Source organism: Tympanuchus pallidicinctus, unplaced genomic scaffold, assembly GCF_026119805.1.
Source record: "Tympanuchus pallidicinctus isolate F22 unplaced genomic scaffold, pur_lepc_1.0 scaffold3, whole genome shotgun sequence".
Lineage (NCBI taxonomy): Eukaryota > Metazoa > Chordata > Aves > Galliformes > Phasianidae > Tympanuchus > Tympanuchus pallidicinctus.
This window is the reverse complement of record NW_026294747.1, coordinates 21,597,269-21,617,010: the sequence shown is the minus strand read 5'-3', so window position 1 is coordinate 21,617,010 and position 19,742 is coordinate 21,597,269. Positions and strand designations below refer to the sequence as shown.

Genomic DNA, 19,742 nt, shown 5'->3' with positions numbered 1-19,742 from the left:
GTGCCACAAGAAACACATTGAGAAGTGGAATTGATTTTCCTCTCCTCCAACTTGAGCAGTCTGAGAAAGAAGGCAAAAATAAATGACTCAAAGGAAGTCTGAGAGAACTGTGTGGCCCTTCAGGTCTATTCAAGTGGATTCTTTCACTGTGCTCATTGGCTCACTGCCTGACACTGGTGTAGTAAGCAGTGTGACTAATACTCAGCATATGCTGTTTGCTCCCTCATTCTCTCCAGAGGAAAAAGCATATGCATCAGTGTGCCTCGTTTGATAGGATTTTCTGCTGTCTTTTTGAACAGAAATGCTGGTCTGCACTAAAGCTGGAGAAAGCAGCTCTGAAAGGTGCAGACCTGCACTCTGAGGGGAAGGATGTGAGGTGTGGGACAGTGTTTAGCCCTTGCAGGTGTCCATTCCCCACCCTTTGAAGAAAGGGGAAGTTTTGCCTGACAGAAGCTTTGTTCTGACTACAGTGCTCTCATGCATATCACTACCAGGGGACTCAAGCCAGCACTTCTGACAATCACTATCTTTATGTTAAAATAGAAAAACCTCAACCTCTTGAGCAAATGAGCAGGCTAGCCCTCAGAAAGACAGCTGGAGAGCTGATCAAATATTTGGATGCTCTTTCTGTGAGCTAGCTAGCAAGGCCCAGCCCCTTCTGCTGACGTCTTTCCTCTCTATCACACATCAGACTTTTCCCAGTGGAGCTGGAGAACAGGCTTCAATGAAAACTGCCTGTTTGCAGCTATATGGATATTACAGCTACCACAAGCACTACTTCCTCTACCTGACCTGGAGCAGAAACATCATTATCAGGATAGAAAGGGAACCTTGTTGCCTAGCAAAGGTGGGATGATTTATCTCCGTCTCTAGATTGGTCCCTTTTCTTTCCTGCACAAAAGAATTGTTTTCAGACTTCCAAGGAGAATGAAGCCAGGCTAGAAAACGGAGTGAATGTAAAACAGCTGCTATCTCACGGAGGAGAAGGAGTCACAGGTTTTCATTGCTTTTCGTTCCTGTGCAGCTCAAGACAATGGTTTTGTCTGCCCCAATTATTGCCCTTGGGGCTACATTAGGGACTGCAACTAGCATCCTTGCCCTCTGTGGTCTCACCTGCTTCTGCAAATGCAAGCAACCTGGGAAAGGACTCTCAGAAAAGGACCAAGATGAGGACACAGAAAATACTAAGCCCAGTGTGCTTCAACCAGCCCAGCAAGTAAGACACCATCTCTCACTCTATGCTTTTTCTTTAAATGCTGAGGGGGGGATGCAACTTCTCTATTAAGCTGTTCAGCATGTGGTTTATGCTGCCTACTTATCTGCTTACTGTGTTCAGAATGTAACATCATGTTAATGGGAGGAAGACTGAGGGGAACGGAGATGGGAGCTGGGTGACCCACAGAATTATCAGAGCAGCAGACAGCTGCCACACTGCCAAAGAAAAAGCTGTTAATGGTAAAAATAGGGAAGGAGGGGAGGAGAAAAGGCTGCTCAGCTGTCAGTCTGGTCACAAGACAAATTGTTTCCCAAGGACAGAAGACTGGACTTTACCAGGTGGCACACAGCATTATAATGACAAGACTCCTGCTGAGATCTCCTGTACCAGCTATTTATCTAGCTCTGTTCACAGCATCTTATGGTTCCTGCAGGATAGTTCCCTCTCAACAGCTGGTTTCTTGAGATAAATCATCCCTCTTCTTCCCTCTGCCCCTCTAACTGGGGGGGGGGGGGGGGGGGGGGGTGTGATAAATTATTGGTGAAATTAAAACCAGGGATTGAAGTGATAATAAAAACGTGAGTGAGAATCTGTGTTGTGATGACTGAACAATCTCAGCATGCTGTGGATTCCTCTGTTACTCACTGTAAGAACAGTGTGACATACTGGTAACATCAGTAATCCTTGCATGAGCCTTCCTTCTTGTTAGAATCCAGAATAGCAACCCATCAGTCCCTGGAAATAATACCTGTTGGTTCTTGAGGCTTATACATGCCTAAGCCCACATCACTTCCACCTGGCTGTTCAGCCAAATGTTATGCCACAGCAACCAAGTCCAAAGGCTGGTGATCCACTGCAAAAGAGTCTTCATTTGCCTTTTAATTATCAGAACTGCCTGTCATTTTTGTACTAAAGAGCATAGCAGGAGTCCTAGCTGAACTTCTCTGTAATGTGTATCATTATGTATTCAGTCTTTCTCTGGGTACTGCTCTTCAGCTCTCAGTACAGTGCTTCACCCATTCTCCTGTTACAAATTATTCTGAGGAAAGATGACCATATCTATAAGTTATACTGTAGCACATGAAGCAGAATAGCATCACAATAGCTTCTGATGGCAGGAGGATGGAAGGAGGCTCCACTGACCATGACTGAATGAACACCTGCACCAAGCTTAGGACTTCTCTGGAGATCCCTGCTAATTCTGACCATTCTTCCACAAGCGTGGTCAACACTTTCTAGTGTTGCATTGGCTTGCATTTTCCTAAGATGAATTTCAGCTGCTATCTGCCCGCTTTGATAGTTTGTGAAGTCTTCACCAATCTCCCTTCTTGTCTAACCCATAAACTTCTGTATAAAAAGATGTGCAGTACTGTTGAGATTTTTGAAATTTGCTGTTAAAGTGCTTGAGAAGTGTGGATCTTTGACAGTCATCATCACTTTGCATAGCATTTTTTTCCTAATCTCTTTGTACAAAAGATTTGTTGTTGTTGCTTTTTTAATCTCAAAAACCTCTCAAATCATTATTTAAACTTAATTTTTGGAATGATTATTTGATTTCACACAGCCTTCTGTGAAATATTTTGGGAAAGCATTAATACACTCTGAGCTTGTCCTTTAAGGCATTATCCTTTTTACACGAGTGAAATACCAGTGAGTCACCAAGAAGTCCAGCCATGGCCCCAAATACAATTAAGACTCCAGTACCCAGCATTTCATGGGTTATAGTCCTCACAACATTTCTACATCAGGTCTTGCCACAACATATTCCAGTGTTTGATCAATACATCAAGTTATTCAACCTATCCTCAATGTATCACTCTTCTACAAATGACTTAATGTTTTTAGCATTACAGACCTTTTCTTTGTTTCTTTAAGAAATCTGGACAAATTATTGCAGCCAAATGAGCATTCTGTAACAGAAAGAGCAAAGTGTTCATAGTTGCGTATTCTTTAACAATTCTTTCCAATTTAAACAGTTTTGTTGCCAGGCACATGCATTCTCCTGTGCTTTCACTGAATCACAATTAGCCTTCTTTCCTTGAAGGAATAAATCTCAAATTGAGTTCTGCGCTTGTGCCTTAGTTACATCCTCCGCAATCTACATTTGTGAATTGCCCTATTGGGACAACTGCATATCCTAGTCATTGTTTGGCATGCTTAATTACTGAAGCTTGTCAGGGTCACTGATTCTGAAAAACAGAGATGACAATAGAAAGATGAAGCAAGTCTGTATTTTATTTACTTGGCATGTCTCCCACGACACCGATGCTTGTATTTGCTATAGACAGAGGCTCCCCATGGACATGCCCTGCATACTTGAGAAGGAAGAGTTCAAATACAAAGATACATCCATAGAACAATTACTAGCTGCTGTAGATGTGCAAAATGTCAGCAAAAGGTGCAGGTTCAAATGCCTAAACACATCCAGAAGTGGCAACAATCTGGTGTGTTTTCTGAACGTCAATACTGCCAGACAAAGAAGGGTCAGCTAGAGCCTCCCAGCTAATTTTGGTGTCTTTGCTTTCACACATTTTATGCAGAACTACCAGAATTCTCTGTATTTAAGATACTGCTGCTGCAAAGGAAACTTCCATAGGGCACAGCTCTGCAAGTAGCTTACAGACAGCACTTGGGAACAGAGCTGGCAGCAAAAATAATAAACAGAGGCAGATGCAGTTGGAAGAGGGGGTGGGCTAGTCCCACTGTGCTCACATATGTCTCTCATCTCTAATTCTACTGAGCAGACAGACTAGAAGAATATTTAGGCCCAGTGGAGCTCTTAGTTGCAGTGCGCTGATGGATTTCCTGACTAAGTATCTTCCTTTTAGCAAGCAAAGAAGATTGTGCTAACAATACCTCAAGCTTGTACAGTATTTTTCATCCCAAAGGATTCCCCAGAGTGCTTCATATGTGAGATGCACATAGCACCCAGGCTTGCTGCTGTGGTGTGATGATCAATGGCTAAAACAGCAGCCTCATACAGCAGGGTCAAGAAAGAAAGAACAGGCAGCAGCTGCCATAGCACACACTGTATGAGTGTTTAGAGTCCTTTCAGAACAAAAATATCCTGTTTCTTCAAGCTATTGTCTACTAGTTCCTAACATATTTTGATTGATTGGTCTTGATCTGAAGAATGAAAGGCTTTGATAAGTTACTTAAACTTCCTATGTATTTTAGGACTGATGAGACTCACATCTCTACGAGAAGGATTTCACTACATTGCTATTATAAACCAGCGCTATATGACTTACATAATACCTAAACTCAGCTGAATGCTAGGCAGGTATCTGCACACAGCGATGTGGTTCTTTTTCAACTCACTTCTGAGTAAGCGTCCTTAAAATTAGATAAGAGAAAGTGCTGCTACACAATGGACTTCCTAAACATCAGTGCACCAGTTGCCTTGAGAAGATGGAGTGAGTGACCTAATTAGCTCTTTATCACTGCCAAATCCATGTAACTGCAGTGCTATGATACACAAAAGTAGAACATGGACTAGAGATCTAGAGACCAAGACTACTCTCTTTCTCCAGCTCTACTTCTTGAGGAATAGCTAATCTCCCTCAGGACATACAAACTGGGACCACACAGTCCCAACACAGACAAATGCTTCAGGGCATCATCTACATTCTTCATTAATAGGAAACAATGACACTAATGAAGAACTTAATTACAGTTATGAATACTTTTTGGCTCACCTTCATTTTACACTGAACATAGAATAGGTTGGCAGGCAGTGGGGTTGGAGAGAATCCCTGTGCACAATAATCAAACAGAATGGCAGTCTTACTTCCGCATTTTCTTTTACATACTTTGGAAATATTAACAAAATCTGACGAGAGGGTCAGGCTCATTTGCTAGCCAGCTTTTGTTCTTCCCTGTTGATGAACCCAAATACAAATGAATAAGAAATTATTTCAGTTGTGAGCATATGGGATTCTTTCATGAGATATGAAGAAAAGATGACTGTTACATTCCACTAAAATATTTTTCATTGCTGGGAGAAAATACAATCCTGTGTCAACCTTTGCCCAGTCTGCCAGGGCATCACACCATTTTTCAAGTTCTTCTGTTGATACCATGTTCAGCAGTCAGCAGATAAATGAATTTGTAAGAACAAACTCAAACGAAACGTCAGTTCTTGTATAATAAAAGAGTAACATGTTTCTAAGGATCAAATGGAACTCTGGTCTGCAGAGACAACAGATATCCCAGAAACTGATAGACCACTGACTCTACTATTCTTGGAGTGCTGTTGCAGAGCTGGTCTGCTCAACCATTTCTCCTTTGTCTTTTTACATGACTGTGACCTATGCTTTTGCCTTCCTAATGCTTTCTACAAGTTTGCTTGAAATGTTGTATAAATCAGAGGTAAAGGTAAACTCTTAATCAAGAAGACATGCACCAAATAGACTGGTAACAGATTTGGCAAGAAAGTCTTTTGACACATAGGAAGGCAGTTGTTTCTCTAAACCTAAGAAACAACGGCAGCAAGAATGACCAGGGACACCATCTTATTTCTCTTTGTATCAGTTCATTTGACATAGAGATTCAAAAGAATTAATGAAAAAATTATAAATACTGTCTTAAATTTTCAGTTCAATGTTAAGAAAACTGCAGAGCCAGTCCAGCCTCGAGCTCTCCTGAAGTTTCCTAACATTTATGGCCCCAAACCTGTTGTAACTTCACCTGAGGTTGTTAACTACACACAATACTCCTTGAAGACAACAGAAGAACCAGCCACTGTAAAACACGCTGTTTTGGATGAGAACAGGATGAAGATACAAGTAAATGAAGAATTGTTCATTCTCCCTCAAAACGGTAGGAACATTTGGTCTTCAGACTATCAGACTAAAGATTTCTTTTCAGGGTGTAGATCTTCAATACTTTTGAACATTATGTGATGCTAGTTAGACTAATAAGCGTGGAAATGAAGACACTGAGTGCTTTTCACTCTCCTACCATGAGGATTGTGAGCTCTTTTTTACATGCATGTGTTTAATATTAAGTAATCAAGTAGTACATCAGGAAATCTAGACAACAAATCCATAATTACAACTGGTTGTATTTTTTTTTTTTTATCTAAACAATTTGTTGATGAAGAACCTGCTCTTGGGAAGCAGGTTTCATGTTGAAAAGCATGTATTCAGTGTGAAGTTTTACCAAGAGCTGTTGCCACAATACAGGTGGAATACCTGGTAAAATACTAGGCAGTACTGCTCCTCCAGAAAGACTGCTAGCTGTCCAGTAACAGCCTGTATCAGGGACATCAGTGGAATGAGTTCAAGTTTCTGCTTTATTTTTCCTGCTTCTTTATTCCACCAGTTCTACGAGATGGTCTTGGTTTGTTGTAATGTGAAGTGAAACTAAAAGCTGACACCTCAAGACATTTTTTGCCAAACAGCATTCTTGTTTTACAGCCAGTCCAAAAGGTAGCAAGCAAAAGCCTAGAACGTAAGATTCCTGGAGCCTAAGAGAAAAATGTAACATTAATTATATACACCTGGCAGCATGCCTGGGTTGCTTCCATAACAATTTTTACCTGCATAGCTGTTATTTTAACACCATAACTGACTCCTATGGTTACTATATTGCCATATTAATGAAACCTTCCTGGTGATTTGCCAGAGACACAGTGCCATCTGTCATGACTTTTTTTTTTTGAGCTCTTTCTACTTATATTACTTATGAGTGTATTTTTGTCCTTACTGGAGGAAGGAGGGGGGCACTTAATGTAAATCACTTAAAGCCCCTCCACCTGAAACCTGCAAGCACAAAAAAAACTAAAGAGTATCATGGTGTAATGCTACCCTGTGATGAAAATAGAGTAATAGCAGAGGGATAGCAAAACCTCAGACTGCAGCAAATGGGGACAAACCCAAACATAACATCTGTAAACACAGAAACAAAATGAGAAAACTTACTTACCTTTAGAAGACCTCAGGCAGGCAACGATCTCCAGTGAAACACCCATGCTTCTACTGCCAACCCTTAAATGGGGTCTGGGAAGGGGTGGATCCTGGCTCCAGCTCTTCCAGTCACTTAGGAACACTGCATGCACCTGAGCTCCCCTGGGTTGGCCCTGCCTTCCCACCAGGTGCTCAATCGCTGGTTCAGGCCTTGGCTTAGCATTTCCACTACACATGGGAAGCAGTTGCATTAGAAGAAAAGACTGTTTGAGACACATCCCTGGTGTCTGGAAGACAGTCATAAGGCGTAGAGCCTGAAAGATGGTGGCACCACGTGGATTAAAGCTCTACATAAGAGTGTTGGTGTAAGAGCCCCTCTGCACTGCTAATGGCACAAATCTGCTTCCTGCTGCACCTGATTTCATATTACTGAAATAAAACAAGACTTGTTGCATTCTCCTTTTTGTGCCACACTGAACTGATTGGGACTGTGGCTGAGATTTTTTGAAGGAAATGTGCAGTCCCTCTATTATTTTCTATGTGAGTAAGAACAGATCTTACAGATAAAAGATATTGATGATAGAAAGATGCGGCTTCCCTTTTAGTCTTGTCTCTTACTTTATTTCAGTATGCAATGTGTTCTCAGCTTCAAAATCATACATGGATAAACTGCCTCACATCTTCCCAAGCTCACTATCCTCAGTATGGTTAAGTGCCATGGGAATAGATGTCACATTGGCTTTCTGCATGACAAAGACTGTAGTGTTAACATAAATTTTAAAAAAGGTTATAGAGGCTTGAATTAATGCCGAGTTGCATGGTAGCTCTAAAGCAGGCTCAAATTCTCAGTTAAAAAAAAACCACAAGGGTTTTTTACACAAACGTGTGTAAAAAATGTATATAAAACAATACAGTAACAAGCAAATAGTTTAGGCACCTTGGCTTTGGCACAAGGTGAAGGAGCAAATGTGTGAACCACCTTAGAACACATGGTTGGTGGAGGTAGCAGGAAGCTTGTCCAAGTGCTGTGGAAGGAATTGAATGTGTGAAAAGGCAGCAAGAAGGAGATACGACAAGGGAAGAAGGAACAGAAATGATATTCCTGCGTACAACTTACAAGAATAGTAAACCATATAGAAGAGTTAAGACAAGATGGATTTGTCTATCCTGGAAGGAAAAGACTTCCTTGCTAATGGGGTTACTTCAGTTCCAGGTGTGGTAAAGGATGTGTGTGTCACGGAGCATTTGAAGCCCGAGCGGGCAGCCAGCTGTAACCAGGTCCCTGAACTGCGCTATTCCCTCACGTATGATCAACAAAAAGCTGAGCTGTGTGTGGCCCTTCTGGAAGGTAAGAGGCAGAAATCTGCTACTGACGATTCTCTACTTGGACTTCTTCAGGACTATGCTTTGTGAAAGGTATTTACAGTCAATCTTTCCTTTCCAGCTATGCATGGCAAAATGAGTAGCGACCAAGATGCTGGCTGCCATTGCTACATATTGGGCACACTGGTGAGTAAATCTGGCATGACTGAAGCCCAGACAGAGCTGAAGAAGAAGGTGCTTCACACCCTCTGGGAGGAGGCCTTGCGGTTTCCATTAACTGAGGAGGAGATGCAAGAGGGGACACTGACTCTTACCTTGAGAAACTGCGACAAGTTCTCCAGACACAGCATTGTGGGGGAACTTAAACTGAGCCTTGCTAACATGGAGGACTTCGGGATGGGCCAGTGGGAAAGGCTAAAGACCCCAGAGAAGGTACGGACTCAGTCTGTGTGCTAATCCAGAGGCTCTAGTTATTGTGCGTACAAAAGAAGCCCTCTTCCAATACAGCTGCACATCCAGGGGTGGGTGGCTCCGTGCATCTGGACCCCGGTTTGGAAAGGCAATGTGTGATTGCAAAGGTGATGTAGTAGAACTCTGTATTGACTTAACCATTTCAGAAAGCAATCAAAAGCCCATCAGCCCAGCCCCTTTGTCTACAGCTCCCGGAATTTAAGATGTGTTAAAACTCCCTTTCCTCCTCCCTCAATTACATGATAATCTGATGCTGATATCTGCAATTGAAAGCCTATGTCTGGAAGTTACGTGCGTTTCTGTGTGTAAACAATGCAGGGACTGTGGTAGCAAAAGTTCAGCTGCTAGGTTGTGCCTCAGCAGAGCCGGGTGTGGGTAGGGCACCTGATAGCAAGATACTCTACACCAAAGAAAAACCTCTGGCTGAGGGAAGGGCAGAAGATCTGGCAAGTTTTTGCTGCTGAAAAAAATGGAAGTCCAAAAGAAATTATTCTCATGAAAGTCATAATTACATAAATCTCTAAACCATGATAAATAGAGCCCTCCATCCTTCCCAGTCTACTGCAATATCCACTTTGTAAACAATACTCAATTCGCAACCAGTTCACAGCGGTGGTTGGTTTTCACTCATGTACACCTGGCAGAGTCCTGGCATATTGGGTACTCTGGGTACACACAGAAACAGGACAGCACTCGTTTCTACTCCAGGCTGACAGTGCAAGGTTAGCACTAACTGTACTGCTGGACCGTACTGCCCCAGTTTGAGCTGAGGATGTGCAGTGAAAGCTGAATTTGCGTCATCTGGGACCTGAGAGAGCCAACCCTTGCACAAATAGCTTATATACAGATCCTGAATCATTCATTCAGAACCAGAGCAGGAGGCAGTGAGGAAGAACTGATCAAAAAAGAGCAGCTATTTTTGACAGCATCCATCCAGGAACAAAGTTAGTGGGCTTTGTTTAAAGTCTGACATTTCCTTGAAAAGCTGTGAGCCACAGAAATTTCATTCCTATCCTCTTTCTAATTCTCCCACAGAAGGGAAAGATCTCAGAGGGGAGCTTGCAGCTAACCAGGTAATGTAATTAGTATTCAGGAATTCACAGAGCGCTGTGAGCAATGCAAATCACAGATGTTGCAGACTGATGTCCTTATCTTGTCTTCCTTCCCTCCCACTGCTTTGCTAATGACAGTGATGATAATGGTTGCTTGCATAGCACCTTTCCTTTTGTGATTTCATGGTGCCTTGCACAGTAACTCACCACTGACCCCCTGATGCCTCTTATCCTCAGTGCACAGAAAGAGGGAGAAGGAAAAGAACCTTTGGCTCAGACTCTTCATGCGAATCTTCAGCAGAAACCAACCATTACAGTTTTGGTTTCATGTGGATACAGGGTGGTCAAGAACTGGATCAGAATATTAGAGGCCAAAAAGCCATGACCACAACATGTGTCGTGTGTGCACAGTGAGTGCATGTGCACACGAGTGCATGTGCATTTACAGCCCACTGCAGCACCCAGCCTCTCAGCCTTTACAACATTTGCCAATGCATGGGGCTAGAGCAACCAGCTTCTAGCCAAGAGCTACAGAATGAGACTTTGTGAGAAACAGGGTGGATATGTAAACAAAAGCAGTTCATAACTTGCCAAAATTATTTTTTGTATTAAAGTGATATTTGTATTTGTCAGGGACACATAGCCATTTAAATCTGCCTCTTTTTGTGTTTCTTTCTTAGGGTGTACTTGCATTTAGGGCAATTAGGATTTGTTTAAATGAAACATATACAAGCCCTTTGTTGCTACCTGAGTGCATGAAGGAAGATTTACTCAGACTGATCTGGGATTGAATTTCAGGCTTCCTTGCTAATGGCCTCCCACCTGAGTTGTGCACGACAAATAAGTCATTCAAACCAGACAGTGATGACAGCCGTGCTTTCTGGAGAGTCAGTCACCTCACAGGAAGCATACAGAGGGCTTGTCCTTGCCTGTTGGAAGTAACCCGCTGAAAACTTAATTTGAAATATTTATGGCTCACTTAGAACTGCAAGTGGAGAGCACAGAAATGGCCTAGAGGAGGGCTGTCCATCCTAAAGCTTGTAGATCGCACTAAGGAGTCCAAAGGGAGTCTATTGAATTGACATTGGCTTCTGTGTCTCTTCTGGGTCATTAACCTCACACTAAAACAGATTTCTGTCACAATCTTGCACTTATGGAGAATAACTACATCCGTCTCGCCCTCACCATAGGCTTGCAGCTCTGCAAGCACGGCGGGCAATTCCTTTCCTTCCTCGCATGGCAGAGGTGCTGCTTTCCAAAGCAAGCTCAGCTGATGAGAGGTCATTTTCCTCTTTTTCTGCCTTCAGGGATATTTGTACAGCACAAGGGAGAGAGCAGAATAAAGGTCAGGAGGATAAGAGGACAATTGCTAATGGGAAGAAAGGAATCAAAGAACCCAAAACCAAAATACATTTGGCCCCATGAAGTGAATGCTTGATTTTTCAGAGCATTTGCCCCGAGGTTAATCCCACTGAGGCAACAGGATCAGCTGTACATGGACTGCAGGGAAGCCAGAACAGAGGAAGAGTAGAGCACTGTGCTGAGCTGATTTTAGGATGGCTGTTGTTTTTTCTACCACCAGATAAGGCTGACAAAGAAGGTTCAACTCCAGCTCCAGGGTAGCTGGGTGGCGCAAGCCAATGCTTTACCTACTCTTTCCCAGACAGCCTGACAGTTAAGCAGTGGAGACCTGGGACTATGTCTGCTCAGAGACCCCTCACAGAAGTGATGAGTGAATTAAAAAGAGCAGTAATGGAAGTAGGGGATATAAATCAAGGACAGCTAGATAGTCTCTCACAAAATGATGGAATACTTACACAGAGTTCAGCCCCAAATTCTCTTCCAATCAAATATTCCACTGGAAATAGCTGTTAGGATGTAGTTCATGGAATCATAGAAAGGCTTGAGTTGGAAGGGACCTCAAAGACCACTCAGTTCCAACCCCTTGCCATGGGCAGTGCTGTCACTACCAGCTCAGGCTTCCCAGGGCCCCATCCACCTTCAGTAAAGGGGCATCCTCAGCGTCATTGGACAGTCTGTATCAGTGCCTCACCACACTTTGAATAATTTCATACTAACATCTAACCTAAATTTCCCTCAGTTGCTTTCCAGTAGCAAAAGAAAGGAGTAATCATTGTGTTCTGGTCCCTGTAATGAACAAGGTTACTTGAATATGCTGCCTGGTTTGATCTGATCCAATGTAAATGGATAAGTCTCCTGTACTGAGATGGGGAGACAGTTTGATCAGTCTATGACTTTAAATTCATCTTGTGTTATTTAGTTTTCCTAATGTTAGACCTAGATTGCATACAAAATTAACTCTTTATACATCTCAATTTCCAGGATCCATCTACAGGCTATGGGGAAGTTCTGCTCTCTATCAGCTATCTGCCAGCTGCAAACCGCCTGCTCGTGGTGATTATTAAGGCTAAAAATCTCCATTCCAAGCAGCTGAAAGATCTACTTGGAAATGGTGAGTGGAATAGCAATAAAAACTGAGATTATTGTTTCTGCTATGAAGTAAATATAGAAAGTGGGAAATATGGTGTTCACTAGAAAAAAAAACCTGAACAGTTGACTTAGAAAGCTAAAGAGGTTTCAACAACTTTTTAAAAAGGGAAAGCTAAAAACCCCAAGATCAATGTTTCTCATATTTCTCCTACTCAGCCTGTTGTCAACAGTTAAAGTTCTCTGGCATTCATTTTATTAAATGTGCATTAATACAGTCTCTCTGATTTCTCTGTAGACGTTTCTGTCAAGGTGACCCTGAGGCATCAGTCCTTGAAGCTGAAGAAGAAGCAGACCAAACGTGCAAAGCACAAGATCAACCCCGTCTGGAATGAGATGATCATGTTTGAGGTGCCTCACGAGCTGCTACGTGCCTCCAGTGTGGAGCTGGAAATTCTGAGCCAGGATGGTGCCGGGCAAAGCCAAGTGCTCGGCAAGTGCAGCCTGGGTTTGCATGTCACAGGCACAGAGAGGAACCACTGGGAAGAAATGCTGAGGAACCCCAGAAGACAGATTGCCATGTGGCATCAGCTCCACAAGTAAGCACGCTGTGACTACTGCCAACCAGATTTCCTCCAAGCCTCTGAGCATGGGGAAATAAGCTGCATTTCACCTTCCACTTTCCCATCTCACCAAGTGGCCCAGTACAGCATTCTTCTCAGGCCACCCGCTCTGATTGCCAAAGGAAACTGTCTGGAAAATGTAGTTAGAGGACAATCCCTCACCCGACCAGGTGGTTCTCTCAAATAAAGGGTTTGGCTGTCAGGGTGATTTGCATTACTTTTGTTAGCCTGCCCACTGCTTAGAGGGCAGTTCCCAGTTTCTTAGAGTTCCCAGTTTCTGCAGAGAAGCTGAGGGGATCAGAGGGATCACAGAAGTCTGAGCTGCTCCTTGGCATCTGGCACTTTCACCCAAGCTCCCTGGTGGGGACTGGCTCCATAACATGCAGAAGTCATTTTGCCAGTCTCTGTTTTTCATAATGCTTTATAAGATAGTGAGAAATGAAGATAAAAAAATAAATGCTGTCTTCTGACCCAAAGCAGTAGTATGGAAGAGAAAGAGAAGCAAGGTGGAAACATAGGTGAACATGCATTAGATGGATATCTAGAAGTAGAGAAGGCATAGAGGAAGAAGAGACAGTCATACTACCACCCAGTGTAGTCTTTGAAGCAAACACTGCCAAACAAGAAGTCAAATATTTTTCTTCACTTTTGTTTATTAGAGTGTTTGATACCGTAGCTGCAGGGTTCATGAAAACTGTTCAAAGCATGGAAGTTTCAGAATCCTTTAACAAATTACCTATCTCTTCTATCTTTCTACATCACCCATGAAAGCCCTAAACATGGACAACAGGTTATTACTGACATTACCTCCAAAAACGTGGACCAAATCCTTCTGCTTATTGACATTCTTTTCTGTTTGGGAGTTTCTGATTTGAAAAAGTTTCAAATACAGTAACTGTATTGCAGCATCTATAAAAAAGAAGTGGGATCATTTCATACCTTAGCATTTGATTGATGGTTTTGGTTTGAAGTCAACTTTCACACTCAATTCTCATACCTGCATTACTTGAAGAAAACCCTTCCAAACAGCCATGTATTTCATCACTTCCAGACAGAAGGAATTCACTGACCAGACATACTCTCTAGAACTTGCTGTTTTGCGTGCACTTTCAAGATCTGACATGGCTTAAATGTTGCTGTTTACTGGTCTTTTAGTGTCTGGATGGACTGAAAAGCTGGCATTGCCAGCAATGATGTTATGATCTCATAAGCACACTGCTTGTTGTACTGCTTTATTTCAAGTAGTAGACACAGCTTTGAAGGACTTGCACAGGGACAAGACATCCAGAAGTCTGAAAACAGAATCATGTGTTTTGTAGCACTGAAAAACTCTGAGAACTTCATATTTTGCACGGTCAGTTTGATCCTCTGTTTAATTCAAAATATTAAACATATGACACTGGGCTTCATCTAGAATACATCCCATTTTGCTGATTCAGCCAAACAAGTCTAGTTAATTGTCAGGTGAAGGCTACCACCCAGCAGTGAAAGAGGGAACAACCAGAACCAGTCTCTGAAAATTGGCTGAAGTGTCAGGCACAGAAGTTTGTGAACAGAGAGGAGTTCAGCTAGAAGCCACTAACTAGTGATGACTGTGGCTGGTGTTCGAGCCATCTCTGTTTAAGATCTTCATTAATGACCTGGATGACAGGACAAAGTATACCTTAAGCAAGTTTGCAGAGGATACAAAACTGAGTGTAATGGTTGATACACAAAGCGCTTGTGCTTTCTTTCAGACAAATGTGAACAGGCTGGAGAAATGGACTGACAAGAATATTCAATAAAATGAAATGTAAAGTCTTGCAACTGAAGAGGAATAACCACAGGGCTGGGGCCAACCATCTGGAAAGCAGCTTTGCAAGGAACCTGGGGCCCTGATAGAAACCAAGACAAACATAAACCAGCAGTGGGCTTTTGCATCAAAGAAGTACAACAGTGCCTTGGGCTGCATTATGAAAACCATTGCCAGCTGGTCAGTGGGGGTGATGCTACTCAGTGCTGATGAGGGCAGGTCTAGAGTGATGTGTCCTGCTCTTGGTTTCCAAGGCAAGAAAGATTTGGATTTACTGGAGCAAATGCAGCAAAGGGCTGTGAAGATGATCACAGGAGATAAGCATCTTTAGTACAAGGAGAAGCTGAGACCTGACACTGTCTATCCTGGAGAAGAGAAAGCTTGAGGGGAATCTTACCTGATCTGGAAAAGGAGAAAAGAAAATGGAAACAGACTCTTCTCAGTAGTGTCCAGTGACAGCATAAGAGGCAATGGGCACAAACCACAATACATACAATTATAAGTGAACATGAGAGAGAAAAATACCAAGAGAAAGAAAGAAAGAGAGAGTGAGAGAAATCTTCACAGAAAAATCTCTCTCTCTCTTTTTTTTTTTTTTTAATTTTTCCATGTGAAGATGATTAAACAGTGGATTGAGTTTCCAAGAGAGGTTGTTTGTCCTTGCAGACACTCAAAACCTGATTGGACATGGTGTTGGACAATCTGCTGTAGTTTACACTGTTTTGAACAGAGCTGGGACTGGACAAGATGATCTCCAGAGTCCTTTCCACTCTCAGAGATGCTGTGACTGAACAGATCAACAAGGTCAATGAACAGTGGAGAACGTTATCTTTACATTGCTACTCTCATTATAGGTGGTGTAGCAGCGAGTAATGTGGTCACTTTGAAGAAAGAGATAAAAACAGCTTTGACCAAACAAACAAACAAGCAGACACAAACAAGCAAACAAACAAAAACCAACCAAGAAAGCCACTGAATCTCATACCTAATGGTTTAACCTCTGTTATTGCTCCACTGGCTAGGGGAGATTTAATTAGAAAAAAAAAATTGACTTCTTGTTTTGTTCTATGGATTTTTGTTTTACTAAGAAAGAGCTGTAGGACGCTTGATTAAACTAAATGTAGCAGAAACATGGTCAATAGCGAATTCTTAATAGTTTCTGTGTTCTGTTGTCTGTAGATATGCCTATAGGTTTGGAATAATCATTTCCATGTAAGTGCAAAATTCATTGTCATGTTGGCCTGTTCTTCCTATAGTTCCTGGCATCAATGCAATTCTTCCTTCCTTTCAGTATAATGATAAGAATAACAACTTCATGGTATGATGCTATTTGGCTGGCAACGAAAAGCCTGAAGGGCGAAATATTTGTCTTGCTGCCAAGAGATTTCTCTAGTTCTGTCTCCTGCTTATTTTAATGAACTTTTTATAACATCTTGGTGACTGATTGTAAACAGCATTATCTGCCTCTGCCCCTGGTGATTTTGGCACACCCTGTAATTAGACAGCAATCCTACAGAACCTAAGAAATAGCCCCTTGAAATCTGATTTTCCTGTGAAAAAAATAATGCCCTCTTTTATAACAGAGAAAGATAAGTGTAGACACTTAACCACAAAAGAGTCTTAAGGCAAAAAGTGGTGTCATCAGACTAAAAGATTGGTGTTCTTCCTTCCTTTGCTGTATGCAATTGAAACGGGAAACAAATGTATGCATCTCTCCTGACTGGATCTTTTTTCTTGTCTGGCATTTTAGCCTGGGAAGAATGCTTTTTGCATTCAGCCCAGTCTTAAGAGGCTGCCAGGTGTTGATTTAACGAGGTAGGAGCAGTTCTGGGGACTGAAAGGAAATGCAGTTAAGGGTGCTGGCTCCCATGAACAGAAGGAATGTTGCGTACGTGTGGTACTGGAGGGGCAGGGACGCCCAACCCTGGCCCTTTTGAACTTTGTTAATAGGAGCTGTTTGTCATCAAATTCCTGTGCCTGTGCAGTGCCCTGCCTTTATGCCACGAAACTGCCTGTATCAGGCAGTGCTTGCATGCCCTGAGCCCGGGCACCCCATGGGTTGTAGGAACTTGATCTGAGCAAATGAACTGTAGAGCTATTGTGAGAAATGGTAGCATTATATGTATAAACAAAAAGTATCTGGAAATTCCCATTTCATCACTTATGGTTGGACTAAATGATCTTAGTGGTCTTTCCCAACCTTAATGATTCTGTGATTCTATGATTCTATATCAGGTGACAATAAGTTATGACAATTAATGTTCTTAAGCAATGTGTTTGACCAAGAAGCCAGGTCAGTAGATTTCCCAAGGGCAAATCAGTGGTTGCACTGATCCTTCTACCTACTATTAACCCATTAACATGAAACATTGAGGCTGGAAACAAACAAGCTGTGGAGATAAAGCAATAGCAACAAAAAGCAACAAAAAATACCCTAGGGAATTTGTGCTACTGTAGGAAAGATTAAAAAAAAAACGCAGATAATTGATAGTCCCTGAAACAGAGAATCACAAAATCATTCAGGTTGGAAAAGACCACTGAGATCATCTAGTCCAACTGTCAACCCACTGTTATTACTGTCCTTGGACCTTTCTCCAGTTGTAAGGGGCAGTGGTTGCAGTTGGTGTCCTGTAAATGGACTAAGTATTTCCTCAGTTCTTGTCCCAAGTATCCTTGAATGATGATGGGAACCATGTTCACTTTGCAAAGAGGAAACACATCAGAAGTTAATGGAAAATTCACTTCAACAAGTCTGGGGTAAGGCTGGGAATACTTTTTCAGGCTCAGCTCCCAGGCATTATAGTGCTTTCAAAATTCTGAACAAAAGAATTTTGAATTTTGCAAGGATTTGTCATCAGTGCTGTGTCCCAAGACACATTTTTTATCAGAATGAAAGAGTTTGTAATTTGAACTTTACAAATGAAGCTTAAGGTTTTTCTGCATTTTCCTGGTGTCTGCGAATCTGAGATTCTGCACACAATCCCTGCCAAACGGCGTGCAGAAAACTGCAAGTCACGTTATTTACTTGATTCCTGTGGTGGCCACCTGAGAAGGCAAATTGTGCAGTGATTTCCCACCTCTGCAGCATGAAGACATGGAGCAAGATGCATACTATGCATTATAATCCAACTGTTCATCCCTGGCAAGCACATGATGCACAAACAGCAGTGTGGTGGGAAATAGTCTAAAAACGATATCAATAGCAGAACTTGAGTTAAGCACAATGATGTTTAGTTAAATCTGGGAGCCATGGTATCTTGGACCATGCATCTTACACTCTTTAGGTCAGTTTAAAGTTTGATGGGATTGAAGGGCAGAACTTTGGCAGCATCTTTTATGTATTTTGAAGTGTAACTAAGTCTCAAGATAAATTTGGTTCATTTGCTGAACGATAAGCATGACGAGCAAAAACTAATACTTGACACTTTATATTGTTTCTTCTGTCGGTAATATCAAACTGCACAATAGTAGCAAAGTGAAATCGTGTTTCATGGCCTTCCAGCATGAGAAGGCTTTTCTGCTTACTCAGTTCTTTGGTGTCCAAATGTGTGTACTGCACAGAGCAGATATTGTTTGTCAAGACGATATTGTATGCACAGTCCAAAGCACTTACAGAGCATGAGATTCAGCCTTTGCGTCTACTGTTTGAGCACAAAATGTAAATCTCCACAAGTAAATAATTCCAAACTGTGTCCACATTGTGTCTGTTTGTTTACTGCAGGGTAAGGCCCCTGTGCTGAAGCTCACAAGCTGAGGGGCAAAACACTGCGATGAGGCAACTGCAAGTCCTGTGTGAGGTCCCACCTCGGGCTGGGTGTGCATTGAGAAGGGAGCAGCCAGGAGCGGAGTCCTGCTCTGGCCAAACACTGGAAAGATGTTGGCTTTCAGCAGGGTGGTAGCTAAGGAAAGCTATAAAGGTTTTCCTGCAGCTGCAAAGAGGTTAGGGAATGGGATCTGGCAATCAGCTTCCTCCCAGACACTGGCATCATCTCTGAAAACAAGCTAAGAAGGGAATTTGGATTCAGTTTTGTTGCTGATCTTTGTACTTTCAAGGGGAAGCTGATAACACTTTGCAAACCATGTACCTGTAAGAAAATTCCTTCTTAGCTGACCTAATACCATCACTGGTTCCTAACAAGGCACAGAGATCAAAAGCTGTACATAAAAGTAAGAGAAAAAGATTTTGGGGGCAAGAGTGGGAGATATTTACCTCAATGACAGTTTGGGGGCACTCTGTCGCTCACCAGAGTCAGTGCTCAAGCACAATGAGAAGCCACAAAGTGAATCTGGGGGGCTGGGGGCTGCTGACAGCCCCACAGAGAGGGCTGCACCCCCGTGCCCACTGTGTCCCCCACACTACTTACCCATACCACCCCCCCAGAAACAGCAACGGCTGACAGCAGCAAAGACAACAAACTTGTTTTTTCCCTTGGATCAAAACAACTTCAAACGAAGGACTTTAGAGAGCTGAGAAGCCTAGTTATAGCACAGATGCTGTTCTGCAGGAGCCTTTGACTACTGGATATTTTTAGAGCCCCTTTAAATAAGCCGTGGCAGCGTTTGTGTGCCATCAGTTCTGCACGCAGCAGTCAATGTTTCCCTGTGCCTTCTGCCCTGTGCTGCCATGGGGCCAGCCCCACAGCACAGCCCGCTTTCCCCACAGGCCTCCCGTTTCCACGAAGGGACAATACCTTTGTTTTCTTTTTTTTGCTAAATTAAGTTCTGAGTACCAGCTGCTAACCACAGCCATCCCCGTGGATTATGTCCAGGACACCAGCAGAGCTAGGGAAGAGTGTGCCAGGCGTTAATGCTATGACAACCATCACAGAGGAATTTTTCAATTTCCTTTTCACTCATATTGACATGAGAATCAGCGGTCCTAAAAATGAAGGGCAAACCTAGTCCTAG

The 19,742-nt window shown here is 42.5% G+C and overlaps 1 protein-coding gene and 1 long non-coding RNA gene across 3 annotated transcripts; one reads left to right on the top strand and one right to left on the bottom strand.

The window, feature by feature from the left end:
- Positions 1 to 670: 670 nt before the first annotated feature.
- SYT13 (synaptotagmin 13) lies at positions 671 to 13,692 on the top strand. 2 transcript variants are annotated; one of them, XM_052695343.1, is made up of 6 exons: positions 671 to 1,216; positions 5,815 to 6,037; positions 8,339 to 8,473; positions 8,570 to 8,880; positions 12,315 to 12,444; positions 12,718 to 13,692. In XM_052695343.1, exons 1-6 carry the CDS (start codon positions 1,034 to 1,036, stop codon positions 13,020 to 13,022), a joined length of 1,287 nt encoding a protein of 428 aa, XP_052551303.1. In that variant the 5' UTR covers positions 671 to 1,033; the 3' UTR covers positions 13,023 to 13,692. The 2 variants fall into 2 exon arrangements, with proteins under 2 accessions (XP_052551303.1, XP_052551302.1); XM_052695342.1 differs by having other exon boundaries at positions 8,333 to 8,473.
- On the bottom strand, positions 6,279 to 8,325 carry LOC128086561 (uncharacterized). The gene is made up of 2 exons (XR_008209419.1): positions 7,145 to 8,325; positions 6,279 to 6,686 (listed from the first exon to the last, which is right to left on the bottom strand). It is a non-coding gene; the product is annotated as an uncharacterized LOC128086561 (long non-coding RNA).
- Positions 13,693 to 19,742: the final 6,050 nt, after the last annotated feature.

Excerpts from the sequence above, each read along its gene's own strand:
- SYT13 (XM_052695342.1), top strand. The coding sequence starts at position 1,034 with ATGGTTTTGTCTGCCCCAATTATTGCCCTTGGGGCTACATTAGGGACT. Across the intron at positions 6,038-8,332 it reads GTTCATTCTCCCTCAAAACG|TTCCAGGTGTGGTAAAGGAT; the intron begins GTAGGAACATTT and ends GGGTTACTTCAG. Across the intron at positions 12,445-12,717 it reads GAAAGATCTACTTGGAAATG|ACGTTTCTGTCAAGGTGACC; the intron begins GTGAGTGGAATA and ends ATTTCTCTGTAG.